The 17100-nt window shown below is 40.3% G+C and overlaps 1 protein-coding gene across 4 annotated transcripts in view; it reads left to right on the forward strand.

Annotated features, from left to right (window-relative positions):
- The window catches only part of GRIN2A (glutamate ionotropic receptor NMDA type subunit 2A), a 168161-nt gene that overhangs the window by 137376 nt on the left and 13685 nt on the right, over positions 1-17100 (forward strand). For all 4 annotated transcript variants that reach the window (XM_048320666.1, XM_048320668.1, XM_048320669.1 and 1 more), the window contains 2 exons: positions 5498-5685; positions 16693-16931. In XM_048320666.1, the coding sequence (XP_048176623.1) occupies positions 5498-5685; positions 16693-16931 (427 nt within the window). The remainder of the gene's footprint in view (positions 1-5497; positions 5686-16692; positions 16932-17100) is intronic.

Genomic DNA, 17100 nt, shown 5'->3' on the forward strand with positions numbered 1-17100 from the left:
GTTAATGTCTGTCAGAAACTGCTCTTTCAAATTTTCTGTCTTCATTTCCTGTGTGAAGATTGAAGTGAGGATAGTTTGAGCTGGGAGAAAAGTTGAAAGCTTGTTCCCTGCTCATGAGCTCATCATTTAACTGGGTTATACTTTGCTGACCTGTGTTGTTGGAGGGGGTGGTTGTTGAATTTTCCCCTAATGAATTGGCAATATCAAGATGTCAAGAAATCCATTCAGTGTGTGTGAAGTTCAGTTCTGCGAGGAGCCATTTGAATATGTACTGAAAGATAAAGTCACCGCTGGTGATGGAGGGCATCAGATAAGCTGAAATGCATTTTAGTCAAAACTGGGTAAAAGAAATCAACAGTCCTTCATGCTAAAGGTTAAATATCTGCTTTTGCTCCAGCAGTATCAAAGTGTCACTTCAGAGCACTTTCATGGAAGCCTCATCTTCAGAGCAGCGTCTTTCCCTTTGATTGCTGTGTCACTCCACAGTGACCTTTCAGCACTGGATTCCCAGGACACAGAGACACAAATGATGCTGTGTCCCTCATTGTTCACTCTTGACATACTTTCTTTTATCTCTTCTGTGGAGAAAGAAGGGATGAAATGGAAGTTTGTAATGTTAAACCATCAGATCTTACAGACAGTATTTTTGCACTTGCTGACCCCAGCAATGCTATTGATGATCTCTAAAAATATATGCTTAAATTTACTCCAGCCTTAAGTGGATGCCATTATTTTTTTGCCTAATATCATTGTGGCTCCAGAACTACTGAGCAGATTGGCCTTTTAAATTTTTACTTCTCATTCCCTCAAGAGAACAAAATTGTTGAAGGAACATGTAGTTGGTTAAGGAAGCAAAGGAACATTTTTCAACTGAGTTATACTTCTGTTGTTGAGGGAGACGTGACTAATAAAGGAGAACTTTCCTAGTCCTCCTTTTCAGTTTTCATCATAGGAATTTTATGAAAAGTTGTGCCAATAATAAAGATGGGGAAAATTACAGGGAAGCGTTTTCAGCTTTTCTGAAATTGCTTTTCTCTACCCTTTTCTCTAACTTAAATTTTCTCTACACAGGCAATTTTGCATGTGTGCAGCAATGCTTGAGAATGGTTTTTTGCAATAGCTATTCTGATTTTTCAACTCTTATCCCTCTTGATGAATCATAAATGTTTGGTTATGGGACTGTCCACATTTATTTTTCACATATCTCCCACCTCAAATTATTACATTCAGTAATGCTGTTTTGGGTTTTTCTAGGAATATTCCAGTTCATGATTTCATAACACCTGATGTTCTCTGAAGCTGTGAGATAAAATTCTCCCCACCCCCTTTCCTGTTGGTGCTTGCTCTGTGATGAAGGACATTTGCCTTTGTAGTCAGTGTTATATAAATATTCCAAAATGTTTATTTTTTCCTTCTAGCCAGGATTATTGAAGTAGTTCTGAGGAAGTTTGCAGAGCTGCCCGTTGCTCAGATGAGTCACAGCACTGTAGTCCTGCTCCCCTGTGTTGGCTGGAGGTGCCTGGCCTGTTTGACCAGTTCATGGCAGTTCTGAAGCTTCTCTTGCATTCCAGCTTTGATAGTTCTCTCTCAGCTCTCTAATATTTCTTACCAGTTTATTTAAACCTCCACAATGTGACAAAGCTTTTCACTTGCTGAGTGGCTGCACTGAGCTGACAAGTGAATTGTTCATTATACGTGACTAAGGCTGCAGGAGGCTCTGAGCCTCTCTGGGTGCATGGTCTGTGCTCGGCATGTGGAGCTGTTCTGCACTGAGTGTGTAACCTCAATAGCAGAGTGCTCAGCTGTGCAGCACACTGCAGTTTTGCTGCCACAGAAATCAAAACGTGGGGCTTGCCAGTCTCTCTGTAGAAAGAAGAGGAAGAGCTGGAGGTCCAGGCTTAGCAGTCCTGCCTGGAGAATGACAAGACAAGGATGGGCTTCCGTGTCCAGCAGTCCCTGCCATGCATGCAGCCTGGCTCTTCCATCAGAGCCCAGCGAAACAGCAGCTGTGGCTTTCCCCAGTCAGTCATGGCAGGATGGAAAGTCCTCTGTGTTCCCAGCAGCCTTCTGGCCCGCACACATCCCTGCCTTGTCTTCCTCCAGGGCTGATCTTGCTGCCAGCTTTGCAAACAACTCAGAAAGGGTCACATTTTTGGACTTGGCCAGATTTTGCTGTCTCCATTTTTGGAAACACTAATTGAGAAATGTTTATAGTTATCTGAAAGTTCTTAAAAATTTGGAATGCCAGAAATTCACCTCCCAGTGATGGAAGAGTTGGGCGCCCTAAAATCTGAGAGCTTCAGTTGGGGCTTGTTTCTCCCTGCCCACGCTGCAGGAGTACAGCATGTTCTGGAGCTTTGCAGGAACAGGGCTTCTGTAATCAGCACACAATGAAGAGATGATTAAGACTTGAGAAGTTATAAGAGTTATGTTGGAAATGCAGAAAACATATTCTGAATATAAGTTTGTATTTGTGGATACCAAGAGTTTTTTAGAGCAATCAATTTTTGATTTACAGTTAAGACATTGGGCAGCGACTGATAGCAGAACCTTCAGCTCTCAGCATCTGTCAGGAAAGTGCCTCATGTTTTTAAATTGATTTGTGTCATGGGATTTGTTGTGACCTTATAGAAGTAGTATAGGAAAAGTCCTCAAAAGTAAAGCCTTCTGCATCCTCAGGAGCCGTTTCATGTGTAAGCACTGCACTGATGCCAGACTCCTGGGAAACTGGGGAGGAGCTTCCACAGTGAGTGAGTGAAACTGTGACTGTGCTTTGTCTTTCTGTCCCAAGGTTTTACTGCACTGCTCAGTAACTAAGGAGGCAAACTGCATGTGAAGAGTGTAATTTTTGAGGTAGCACAAGGCTTTTGCCCTGGAGTCTTTAGCAAAGAGATCCTTTTCTTTCCTTTGTATTTCTGACTGAGGCTGTTTTGACAGAAGAATAGCTGTCTTTATATTTTCTCTGTGTTTTACAGCATGTGTTTTATGTGCTTCATTGCAAAGCTGTAAATCCCAGAATAAACAGATTACAAATTCCAGAGTGTGTTTTAAGTTGTCTGGTTGCAGCAGTGTCTGCACCCACAGAGAGGAGCAACACCTCCCAAACCCTGAGCCATGAGCATCCTCTGAGAGGGGAAGAGTCCTTCCTTCCCACAGATAACTGCAGATGTCTCAAAGTGTGAGGTTGGGTGGGCTGTATTGATTTAGGTAATTGTCTGCTGTAGAACCGAAAAGCTACAATATCCTGAGTGTACAGCAAGCAGGTTTGTAGGTTTTTTTCCACTGTGAGCCTACCCAAAGGATGTAGATTTTTGTTTTTGCTCTCTACGCAAGCAAAGATTGTCTCTGAAGTTCTGAATCAAAGCCCATCATTTAGAAAACTGAACTTATGTTGAGGGCTGCAGGCTCGGGCACCCTCTTGGCTAATTCCAATTTAGTTACCCCCAGTGCCAGATAGCCATCCATGTTTTATTTATGGATTGAATTTGTGGCATCACCTACCAGATGTTTAATGATTTTCTGCATATCAAATTATCCATTTAAAGGAAGAGGGAACCAGATTTTGAGCATTGGTGGAGCTAATCTGACTTCTAAACTGAAGGTTGCACCAGCTGAGTTTTAGGGAAGAGTGGAAAAGCAAAAGAACTGATGGCCCAACTATTTCTTTTAATGGTTGAGGCACCTCTATTCTGAATTAACTACTCCACTGAATTTCAATTAGATGACTTAAATGGTGACTTTTGGGATAAATATCCTTGAAGGAAAGCAATAAAGAACTTTAATCACTGACAGGAACTTCAGTTTTTCATGACAGCAGATGAAATCCAGCAACTTCATTCTCTCCTGGTATTCCTCTTGGTTTAATGTGAGATAGACAAGCATATTCTTTAGTGCCACATTTTTGGTGTCTGATTTAGAGTTCTGAAAAAGTTAGGGTTCTGTTGACTGATTATTTATGAATAAACTTTGAATTGTGATGTTCGTGAAAGCTTTTTTTGGGGCTTTTCTTCTGTCAGCAATCAAAATGTGGTATGCCTAAGTCTTGCTCCATTCTGTGGGTATAAATGAAAAGCTTTATCAACATAAACTGATTTAAGCTTAGTAGCAAGTGTGACTCCAGAACTTCATAGTAACAGAATTCACAACTGGTGCATCCTGATATAATGTAATTGAAGTTGATGCTCTTGTACCTGTTTGTGCCACAGTACATTTCTTTTTACAGCTGCCTTTCCATGAACACAGGCCCCAACTGTTGGTGGGCAGTGTTGTGCCAGGCTGCGTCAGCTGCAGCCCATCAGATCCTTTCAGCCGTGCTGCACAGTGATGCACCGTGGCTCTCCAGAGGCTCAGCAGGCAGAGCTGGCAGTGCCTGGGGCTGCAGCTTCTGGGAATGGCAGGGTGGAGACTCCCCTACACCATCCAGTGAAGCCAGTTGTGTGGCTGTGTTCTTCCTGCTCCTCCGACTTCCTACGGGATGCACAAAGATGTTGGGAAGGGGGGTGTGTTACTGGCTTTGGTTTAGTGTGTCACTGAGGTGAGGTTGGAGCTGAGGCCCCAATAATAAGAATGCCTGTTCTTTGACTGGGATCTGCTGCTGTCAAGTGATTGTCCTTCCAAATGGCCTCTTCTTGTATGTGCATTTTCACTGCCTTCATTTGTGAAACCTCTGTGCACCTGCCTTCTAACTCTTGCTTTGCAGCGCTTCTGAGAAGGTATCCCTGGAGGACATTGCTTCTTTTCATTTCTTTACTGAATTTGTTTTCCACTCCTGTTGCGTTCCCTGTATTCTTTAGAGAATGGGATTATCCCATTCTTACATTTTTAGGTAGATGGGTTAAAAGGCTTAAACTTTTTCACAAGTTCCTTTCTTCCTGCTGTGCGCTAGAGACACAAATAATATGTTTGGAATTGTGAACTGTAAAGAAATATTTTTGATCATATTTAAGTAGGATTTAGGTAGCTCTATGAGATATGCTCCAGTATTTTCCCTTGTCTTATCAAGGACTTAACCGCCACCTTCACTGCTTATTTTTGGAAAGAGAAGTAAAACAAGAGCATGTATGTAAAACCTGGTGAACATTTCAATCTCATTCAGTATTTTAAATAAACTAATTGTTTATTGTTATTTCAATTCTAAGTTCTCTGTTGTAATTTCTGTTGGTTTTGGAGACCATTTTGCATCCCAAGGTATTTATTATCCATTTTGAGAGCCAAAATAAAAAGATATCAGGGCAAGACATTTTGTAGATTGGTTTCTCCTGCTCAGTATTTTTTAACAGCATCCCCTAAAATAGAAATGCAAAACTATGTGTCCTACTTTCCCCTCACTAAAATAGATGCCTTTTGTTAATTTTAGATACAACAGAGCAGGATATGTAATTAATGATATCAAAGAATCCATATGATATTCAACAGGGTCCTAACATCAAGGACAAAAGATGTCTGACAACAGCTGTCCCTAATGATTTGGTTTGTAAAATGTTTTCTTTTATTTCAGGAAGTTGGATGCTTTCATCTATGATGCAGCAGTGCTGAATTACAAGGCTGGAAGAGATGAAGGATGCAAACTTGTCACAATAGGGAGCGGGTACATCTTTGCCACTACTGGCTATGGAATAGCTCTCCAGAAAGGATCACCTTGGAAGAGACAAATTGATCTTGCCCTTCTTCAATTTGTGGGAGATGGTAGGGACTGAGCTTTTTTGCTTTCTTTTCTTCCTCCTATGTATGCACAGTTCATTCAGTTTTAGTAGCCAGGACCCTGTTAGTGCTGTTCTCTTCAAGTCTTTAAAATAGAGAAAGGTAAAACAAATGAGTAAAATTACTTCTTGATGCTGAGACAGGAGTTCTCTTCCACTCGATTCTAACTCACCTCACCACCAAGGGCATCGGCATCTATTTTCAGAAAGTGTTTTCATATACATCACAAAGTAAAGCTGGCCTCAGTGTTAGAGACCATTTATGCATTTATTTATTTTCTTTATTTTTGTCTCTGAGCAATTCCTTGGTAGATGAGTTATCTTTCAGCATGACTGTTTTGCTATTAAAAAGTCTTTAGCTCAGTTCTGAACTGATGTGAGTGATCCCTAATCTAGGATGGATTCATTTAAACTTCTGGTAAAAGAATGCTTATGAAATTGAATTAGGGTGACTTGTTTCATTGTACTTCAAACAAATATTTTTCATTCTAACACAAAATAGAAGAACTTTAGGTCCTCTTGGCACTTTTGCCCTGCAGGAGGAAACTTGCTGCACATCTTTGATATATTTGAAAACAGCAATGATGACTCATTCTCCACACAGGGTTTGAACTCCTTTTTGATTGTAGAAAGCTTCGTGTTTCACATGCACGAGCAAATAGAAATATGCTAATTAAAAGTTTTCTGCGGTGTGACTGACTAAATCCTCTATCAGATTGGAATATGGTGTGTATTACATAATCTTTGTTTTGTTTTTTTTACATAGATCTGTGTGTTGACATTTCTTTATCAGTGAAAAGGAGAGCTTTATCAGAAAATAAATATGAGCTTAATGTCACCAGTAACAAGCTATTGAGGGTAAGAATGGTGAATTTCAGTATGATAGGAATGGCACAGAGCAGGACTTAGCATAGAAGCCTCCTGTTCCATAAAAGCCAGGACATTCATTTTCATGGAGCAGACAATGAGTGTATTGGTCTTCTAGCACATGGATTTTATTCCTATTATAATACTAAACAACTGGAAGCGGTGTAATCATCATGACTGATGCATTTTGTCTGGTGTATATATGGAAATAATATTGTCATCATATCCATCTATTGGATTTAGAGAGGCTTGTGGAAGAAACCTCACTTACTTGGGTGAAGGAGTGAATAGATGACCTGCAGTGGCTGCCTTTCAAGTGTTCACATATTCTTTTGTCAAAAAGTTGCAACTAACTGGCTAAAAAATTGGCTTTATATTTCTGTTTGGGAATAGAATATTATTTTCTGTTTGTGTAATTAAATTGTGTAATTTATTTGTGTAATTGTGTATAATTAATTGTGTAATTAATTACACAATAAAATTGTGTAATTAAAGAATTATTAGGTGCTATAATTCTGAGCCATTTTTAGATGGGGAATTTGGATCAGAGAAGTTGAATTATTGGTCCCATACTAAAGAAGAAAAAGCTTCTGTAGCCCAAAGGAGGATCTGAGTTGTCTTTGTCAGTGTGGGCTAACCCCTCTAGATGTTGCCAGAGCATCACTTGGGTTTTCATTCCTTTCACTTTGCATTTCCTTCATGCTTACTCTTTCATCATTTTTGATACTTCTCATCCAACACAAAAAATTAAATCACAGAGAAAGTAAATAAATGGAATAGTAGGGAAAGCACTTGAAGCTATTTAAGAAAAAGCTCATCAAAATACTGAAGGTGCTGCATTTTTATGCTTCACCTCATCTCTGAATATCAGGGACAAAACCAAGAAGGTGGAAGGAAAGTGTGAAAAATCTTACCCTGTGTTTACACTTTGACCTGTGGACTTACACGGCATACAAATGCTTATATCTTCAACCCATTTTTAGTAGCTGAAAATAATACAAATGGATTGTCTACAAAACTTAGTATTAAAACTTACAGAACAGCAATAGATATAGCAAACACCCAGGTGAATGAAACCTTATTATGAAATGTCTCCTCCCTCACTCATCTTGCCCAGATGATAAGCAAAAATTTTAAATGCACAAACCATGGGAATTGTGAATACATTCATGGCATTTTTTCAGTTCCATTGGAAGTTACTCTGAACAACCCATGAATGCTAAAACATTACTTTTCTCTTGTAAAGGATCCGTAAACTTGTAAAGAGTTTTGTAATTGGACATATATGATGTGTAGACATTGTTGTAGGTATGTTTCCTTTAGTCCCAGAACTGTTTGATACCTTGTCTCACTTTATTGTGTCACAGGTCTAGATGACCATTTTCAGGAAAAAAAACCCCAACTACCATTGCATTTCCCCCAAATGTGAGAAAAAAAAAAAGAAAAAAAAAATCAACAGAAAAGCCCTAATAATGAAATTTCTTCTACTGAGTTACAAAGTACATTGCAGGTGAACTGGAACTAAACACCAAGAAATTAAATGTAAAGAGTAATTGCCCGGAACTAGCATGACCTGATTTTGTAATCCATGTCTAACTTCAGTAGTTCGATGGATAATCTTTTTAGCTGTGAACTTACATAACTCTGTTTTGGTGAACTAGAAGGGATGAACCCAGAGTTCAGACCAACATCACTTTGCTATATCACTAAAAATCTCTTTGAAGTTCTCTAGACTAAAAGCAAGTATGGTTGGGGGAAAGTTTCATCTTAAGATGGTACTCCTGGGAAAGCCTCAGTGGAGCCTGAATGAGGTTGTTTAAGTAAATAGGCAAACACAAATGAAGGCAGAAATCTTCTTTCACATGTATAGCTTCTGCAGGATATATTATTCCCAAAGACTAAGCCTGTAAAACAGCAGAGCCCCAAGTAGGATTGAATTATTCTCCAGTACATGTAATAGGGCATTCATCAGAGTCTGGAATAATTTCAATGAATGATTGTAAACCTAATGAGTTTCATAACTATAAGAAAAAAACATTCTAATGAGTTCAACAAACACAATTTCTTTATGTGAATATTATGTTAATAAGAGAAATAATCTTTTTGGATTATACTATATACTTGGATAGCACCAAGTAATTTATTTAAAAGTATATCTGATTGCACATACAAAAAGCCATGATCTCATCTCTATTTTACATTTACCCAGTACTGAAATGGCCTTTTGAAATGTATTTTAGAGCTTCCAATTTCCTCTGCATATGTCTTTCTCCTTTGGTTTTTCTCATTCGATTTTTCCTTGCTGCTTCTATATCATTCTCCTATCTAAGCCAGTTCACTTACACATTGAAATGAATTTTTTGTGCAGTGGATAGGAACTTCTTCCCTCTTCCTTGCACATGTAAAACATCGAACTGAAGAATTAATTGCTTGTTCATGCAGGGGGAATCTTTTCATACTTCTCAAAGCATGATGCTGTTTCTGCATTAAAGCCAATGACTTTGAACCCTCTTTTTAATCTTGTTGGCACTGGAAAAAAAAATCAAATAAATACAGAGGGATGTAGGCTTGCCTTAGGGATAACTTCAAGCTTTAACTGGGTGGTTTATATATGTTTCTGTGTGTATAGTGTTCCCATCCTGAGGATAGTTCTGCTGGGTGGACCAATTACACCAACAATTATCAATCCCACAGTGAGAGCAGCTCTGAAGTCTCAGTGTAAGGAAGCAGGCCACAAGATGCCAAATTTGTTATTCTAACGAAGAAGAAAAGAGACAGAGGAAAGAAGGATGGGAATGAGTTGCTGAGGAGTTTAAAGAATACCTACTTAATTGTCTCAGAAGTGCAATTGTGCTCTAAAGGTTTCATCCCTTATTCTGTGCAAGTTCACATACATAGCCCCGCTCATGGGAAGTTGAGATGAGTATACATTTGTTAGTATAAGGTTAATTGCTTTGGAACACTGAATCTCTTTAACAGAAAGAGTTGAGAGTTGCTTTTTCTTGTATAACGGATAGGAGTGAAGTGCATTGCTAGTGAATTTCTAGTTTTGTTCATCTTACTGTCTGTACAGCACATCTCATTATCTGCAAAAGCTTTGAGCTGATGATTAGCATCTGCAGCTTGGTTTAAGGTAGTTGATCATTGGGATGATTCTCTAAAGCCCAGTGGAGGTTGTGCTGCTTTTTTTTGTCTTGCTGTGATCATAAGATGAAACTTCCATTGTTTTTTAACAGAGAAGTAAAAATATTTCTACTGTGACACAGACAACAATTTCTCAGTCTTCTGTTGAGAAATAGAAGCACCCAGGAGTTGAGAAGCAACTAAAATGATACGGCTGCTAAGAAACAGCACCATCATTTTGTTTGGATCTTCCGCCCACGGCCACAGGAATGTGTCAGAACAGAAATGCGGTGCGCTGAGGAATCGCATGATCCGTGCTTTGATTTATTTTCTGAACCTCTGTAGGAGCAGCTGGGCAGGCTGACATCCCCAGCCCCAGCGTGTTACCTTGCAGCTGTCACTGTATGTGCACACAGCTCTGCCAGCACAGTGGGGTGAAGGCTCAGGCCCAGCCTGTGGGTTCAGCAGGTCTGTACACATCGTTTGGGAAGGCAGCCGTGTTCCTCCAGCCTCCCATAGCAGGAACTTTAGGTCAGCTGTCTGCAGGCCCAAGTGTTGCTGATACTTCTCTGGCTTGGGCTGCACGTGCCATTTAAAGAGTGGTACTTTTTCCAAATATATCCTGCAAAATCATTTGGGAGGCATTGTTTCTGAAACCCATAGCATCATGTCTTTGGGATTTGGTGTAGAACCACAGGTGCATAGAAAGTGAGGAGAATTTAGCTTTCTCTTTCTCTCTTTTTCTTTCAGTCTTTCTCCCATCTCTCCTTTTTCTTCTTCTTCTTTTTTTTTTTTTTTAATTTTAATTGTGAGAAGATGAGATTATTGAACTACAAATTACAAAGCTACTTTGGAATTAAGAGCGTAAGAGGGGTTCAGAGTGTGCATGGATGGGATGGAGAGAAAGGCAGCAAGGAGCCTTTAGCTAGGAGGGATGCAGCAGAATAGAGCAATAAAACACTCATGGCAGCAGATACGGTTGGATACAGGGAACAGAAAATCCTTGGTAATTTTGGGAAGGGGTGGAGTATACCAGCTGGCTGGCCAGGTTACACATCTACTTGTCTGAGGTATTTGTAATGTGTTGCACTACCTGCAGATTAAAAGCTCAGTTCAAAAGACAGTGTGGGAAGAGATCTCCAGGAAAAGAAGGCAGATGGTGTAGCTGTATTAAGCCCTTAACCCTTAAAGCTGCAAACTTTAAAGCAATTAGAGACTCAGAGACATAAAGAAGAAAACTAGTTCTGGTTTGAGTTTCCACAGAGTCTGTTATTCCTTCCTAATAACTTTCAGTTCTGGTTAATCTTTATGTGCTTTTAAGACAGCTTAGTACACTAAGAATTGTTTTCCTGGGTGAATAATAGCTTCCCACTCCTTAGGGGTAATAGGTAACTGTGGAAATGAGATTTGCCCCCTTACATCTGGAAGGGGAAAGCTCTTTGCTATTTTTTTCATATTTTAGCATAAGCCTTCCAAATCGCTGTCTAGATTATAAGGAAGTGTAGCAGTGTGACTCACACGGGCTGTTAAAGCCCAAGAAGGAAATACGTATGTGATTATAAGGACATATTTTCAGTGTGTGCTGCTCAGGCAGAATACACCCACAATCACAGTGATTTTCTGTTTATATATTTAGTGTCCTCCTTAAGCAGTGGGTGGAACAAATGTGACTGAAGAGTGTGAGTGTATAAGTGGAGGGCGTTTGTGTAGCTGAACAAGAGTTAGAGGGATTGTAATATTGAAAGTCGTGCTTAGCAGTTCTGTTAATTCATCCTTAACTAATGGGGACATGCAGAGTGAAGTCATTAGCTCACAGTAAGTTTATTGCTGTCAGTCATCTGTGTTCCTCTTGCTATTTTCACAGGGGGAAATAACTCAGAAAATAAGAATAAGAGAGATTGTTTTGGGGGATCCAGGCTGAATTCGATAAGTTGCTGTGCTTTTATATAATCTCTTCTCTGAAACATTCTGTATGGATCATATAACTGGGTCAGATTGGAACTGATGAGTTTATTGAACCAAATGCACATCAATCCATTTGGCTGCTGACCCCGCTATTCAGGGAACACCCTTTTATTTTAGGGTCCCCAAGTGGTGGGGTGCTACCCTCCTCCTCTGTCACTTATGGGGAGTGCTCACCAGGGCAAGCATGGAATAGTCTGTCCCTAAATTTGAAAACTACCTTTTGTCCAGCCCGAATAAGCAGATGATTCTATTAGGGCCACCAGAGTCTTTTGAAGCTGATGCTCTCCATCTGACTGGTGTGAGTGTATATATTTAACCCTCCTGTTCATCAGCTTTACTCGGTACGTGCCAGTTTGCTGTGCTGACTGCTCAGGCTGAACCTCAGGTTAGCGCTTTGCACAAGAGCCACTGCCCCTGACGCTGTCACCAGCAGCCAGCTCCTTTGGCACCTTCTGCTCTGATACATGCGCTGTGATCTCCTGCCGGTGACCTGCTCCTGGCCTCTGCCTTATGCAAGTCCCAAGGAAGTGCTGACACCAGAGGTCTGCTGTACTTAACCTGCGCAGCAACGAGGGTGTTGGGCTGCAGCTCTGCTTTCCCCACTGGGACAGGGCATCTTTGCCTTGTTTGGCCCAGGCACGCTCCTGCAGGATGTGCAGACTGCACGTAGCGGGGATGGTCGCAATGCCTGAAACAGCACAATATACAGGAGAACTAATTTTTCCAGACAACTCTCACTGATGAGAGCTGCAAGGTAATGTTTTTTGGAGTCAGGGGTGGGTGACTGCCCATGCAGCTGCAGTTGCTGGTACAGCTGCTGAAGGGCCTGGCAGTTTGGTGCAGGTGGACCTGGCACTGGGGGTCCCAGTGCTCAGGTGGTTGCAGGAGCCTGTGTGCCATGGAAACAAAAGGAATCTGGGGAGACCAGTAACCCCTCCTAAAATAATGCCAGAGAACTGACACATCTCAAGAGGCAGTGACACAGGCTGCAAAAAAGCAGTGTGCCTGTCAACTGGGCACCACGGAGAGGTGTCTGCTAAGGCCCTGATGAGGAAAAGCATGTAATTTATCCTATAGACTGTATCGTTTCTGTGTCTGGATAATGAAATTTTTATTGTGACAAAATTGTTCAGGGGACACAGTGGATGGTTTATCAGTCCTTCCCAGGATGATAACGTGTGAAAGAGGCTAGAGGAGTTTACACTAAAATGTAGAAAGAAAGGCCCTCGTGGGATATTCAGGCCAAAGGGCCAACTGGCACGTTTCTGTGCAAATAGCAGCCAGAGCAGAGAGCTCCATAGCCACAGGAACAAACCCAGGAGGAGCACAAAGGGATCAGAGCACTGTTTGTGCTGTAACCTAAACCCATTGTAAATAGTGTTGAATTACAAGTGAGAGAGCTGGAATGTTGCAATTCATTGGAGTGTATTTTGAATGAATACTGCAGAGACTCAATGCTGCTTGAACTATGGATTTTTAAAGTACTTGCTTATGGTCATTCTTACAGTATAAACGAAGCAGATCTTTTATGATACAGTGCTATAGAATTTTTTAAAAATCTCTTAATGTAGGAATCATGTAGTCATTTGTGAGTTTTTCAGGTTAAATAGATTGTGGATGTGTTAAACAGAAAACAAACACTGTATTTTTTTTTTTTGTCAAATACATTGCGACTCTTCATTTTCTGGTTTTGTGCCAGCGTCATGATGTTCTTACTTGCTGAGATCTGCAACTGTCCATTTACATGTTAATCTAGTCCACACATGCATGAAGGTAGGAAATTATTGTGGCATTACATTCCTTTAGTAAGTGCCTGAAGAGAAAACAAAAAGCCTTAAAATAAGTCTGATTAATATTTATGAGTAACTTGAGATCCCCTATTAGATGCAGGCTTGAACTCCATTAACACTCAGTTCAGTGAGGCCTGGCATTTATGTATATTGAGGTTGCTGACTTAGATTTCCAAGGTCTGTTTTATGTAATATTTGGAGCTCCCACTTGCTAATTAATATTATGCACACTCAGGGATGACTGAACTCTCCAGTGCCTGGTAATCACAAATTGCTGGCCTTTCAATTGCCAAGTGTGATATATTGCCATAGGTGTCATCACCCAACACATTCAGCTTACAAGTCAGACCACCAAAAAGGATTTGAAAGACAGCATTCCTCCAAACTGACTTAGTTCTTTTAAATTAATTTATTTTCTGAACCAAATTTAGCTAGCCTCAAAGTTCAATGTTTTGAATTCAAGCTCCAGGCCAAATTTGGAAGTGGCAGATTTTAATAAGGAATGAATTGACACCACAGATAAAAAAGTTTCTCATGCCTGAGGATTTTGTAATAAAAATGTTATGGCTTCTGTGAATATCTGGTTTAAAGTGCAATGGGCAGGAAAAGCAATAAGAAGATTGGGCATTTTTGCAGTTTTATAGGGTCAGCTATGCTGAAGTGTTATTATATTTAAATTATTGACTGCTTTGTCTGTGTTTCTGTGTGTACACACACACACACACACACACACATATAAATATATATGCACATGTATAAAGATATATACTGGAAATGGCAACTGCTTTATATGGAGATACCAGAATTATCAGCCTTATATGTCCATTCCCAGATAAGATCGCTCCATAAATATGGCAATCCAATGATTCACAGTGCTTTGCTATCTATAAAAATGTGGATTTCTTTTGGGCATTGATTAACAGTGATTGCTGTCATTGTCATATTATGGAAGGGATATTGCAACAGCAGGATCTGCAAGGCTCTGGGATGCTTTGTTCTTCTTTACTTGCTAGGGCACTGTCATTTATCTTGACTCAAAACAAGCTTAGTTCATTTCTGTAGGGATGTTTTTGGAAAGGTTGCTGGATTATCAATAGTTACTTTAGATGTACATGCCAAAGGGAAAGGAACACGGAGGAAACAGTAATAAAAAAGAGGTTTAAATTCCTTTGTGAATTTTGTTATGAATAGTGAAAGGGCACAGCAGTCAAATCAAATTGATGCCTGACAGTCATGGGACATGTGAATTTTCCTGTGGGAAGTAATGAGATCTGATTGGCAGAGCTTCAGCTACTAGTGCACAGACCATAAATATTGGTCTCTCTTTGGACTTGGGTTCTTTTCTCTTCTATAGCCTCTGTGAGTTTTATTCATAGACCTTGGGGAGGACTTGAAAGAAAGACAAGGGAAACAGTCCACTGAGGTTTAACAGAACAAAAGAAATCCAAATGTTCTAAGATATGGAAATGCAATAATGAACCCCAGTTATCTATGTGTGCAATATCTATACTGTTACAATTAATAATTTATTGTCCCAATGTCCTGGATTAGAAGATTTTTAAAGATTCACTAGGTTTGACTTTCTTCTTTGGGGTGCTCTTAGGTATTTTGAAGATTGAGCACTGTAATTTGGGAGAAGACACATTGCCTTTTGCAGATGCAGAGGTTCAATTCATGCTTCAAGCACAAAATTAAACTGGGAATTAGCTAGAGACTGAATAATCCCTCTTCCAAATTTGTGAAATGCCTTTGCTAAAGTGTATCAGAACTTGTCCTTTCTACTTCAGTTTTTCATTCACATTCTCTGAGAAGCAATTTCTCCATCACAGTCTTGTGTTCCATTTCTAGTTGGAACTCACATCCAAATTATCTGTGGGCTGCAGCTTTCCTGGTGCCCTGGCACTCTATCCTGCAAAATGCTTTTGCACAGCAGGTCATTGATCTTCTAGTCTAGCTTGAAGGTAGCTGAAATGTCAATATAGCTTCTAGCCATTTTTTTCTGTTCTTTTTTCCAGTGATGTATGAATTATAATACTGAAAATATATTCCCTAATCACTGGCTAAGGATTAGGGATTTGTACCATTCTTCCCCCAGACTGAAGCCATATCTTAAATTGGAAAACACACCAAGACAGCTATACTGTCCTTTTTGGCCCTCTGCATTGCCTGCTGTATTTTCCAGAAACAATGAAGTTTATGACATTAAAAATTATAATATGATTACTCAGCTGACTATATCCTGAGAGAGTAAAAAGGCCTGTATGCCCATGCAGTGCTTCACTAAGAACAACACTAAATATTTTAGAATTAGTAAATTATGCAAAATAATAAAAAGAATTTTGGCAGGAACAGTGGCAGTTTCTTGCCCACCTCTGTCCATGCTGGCGGTAGCAACCACTGCTAGGTGACAGTGTCCTTTATCTGAGGCCAGATCTCATCAGTGAAACATGGATTCAAAGTTAAGAATACACAAGAGAGGGAGGGAGGGAGCAGATTTGTTTCATTAGCTTTAAGTAAATGAAGTGTTTTAATGACAGTAAGGATGTGGCACAGCTAGAACTAGGAATGTTCCATTTCAGGCATGTGATGAGGTCGTTTGTGTTTCTGCTGCTGCCCAGGAGACAGGAATGGCAGCAGGAAAAGGGAATAGATACCAGAGATGAATGCAGAGACCAGATGTGTCAGAAGAGGTTCAGCCACATCATTGCAACTTACTTGAAAAGAAGAAATAAGGTCATCACAGATCAGATGGGAAAGAACAAACTTCTTATGACACACTCTAAAAGAATGGCAAGAATTTGTGAAGTTTATCTTGTGATGTTAAAGGGAAGGGCCAAAGGGAGGGGTTGGAGTGGATCAGAGAGGAGCAAGTGTAGGGCAGGGGAGGGGAGGGGGCATGAAAGGGTCTGGTGATCACTACAGCCTGTCCCAGCTCTTTACTAAACTCATTCCACTCTCTGTAACAAGTGCTAATAGTTACAGCAAGCAGAAGAAAGTTCTATCTAAGCCACAGATCCTGCTTTCTAGAGCATCCAGCTTCCCACGTAATTTATGAAATCTGAGGACATCTGAAACTAGGGTGCTGTGAGTTGAAATCTGCTATATTTGCAACTCCTGGCTAGATAAGTCTGCAGTGCTCCACGAATGAAGCATTAAATGGTGCTGTATTTTTAAACTTGCAAAGAATTTTGAATACTGTGAGCAGTGATTTTTGCGTTTTAACTGGTTTGACTCCTTGCTCTCCCTAGGGGAAATGGAAGAGTTAGAAACCCTGTGGCTGACTGGTATTTGTCACAACGAGAAGAATGAAGTCATGAGCAGCCAACTGGACATTGACAACATGGCAGGAGTGTTTTATATGCTTGCAGCAGCCATGGCACTCAGCTTAATAACCTTTGTCTGGGAGCACTTGTTTTACTGGAAACTTAGATTCTGCTTCACTGGAGTCTGCTCGGATAGGCCGGGATTGCTGTTCTCAATCAGCAGGGTCAGTACTACTTTCATTTTTTCCCCTTTAGGCAACAGGCAGAATAAACACTGCCTCCCCAAAACATTATCCTTCCTTTTATTCCCACCTGGACATTTAAAATACATGGTAGAGCATCAGTGTGATGCTCTGGGGTAGTCAATGGGCTTAGGATGCACTTGCACTCCTT

The sequence above is a fragment of the Corvus hawaiiensis genome, chromosome 16 (genome assembly GCF_020740725.1).
Source record: "Corvus hawaiiensis isolate bCorHaw1 chromosome 16, bCorHaw1.pri.cur, whole genome shotgun sequence".
Classification (NCBI taxonomy): Eukaryota; Metazoa; Chordata; class Aves; order Passeriformes; family Corvidae; genus Corvus; species Corvus hawaiiensis.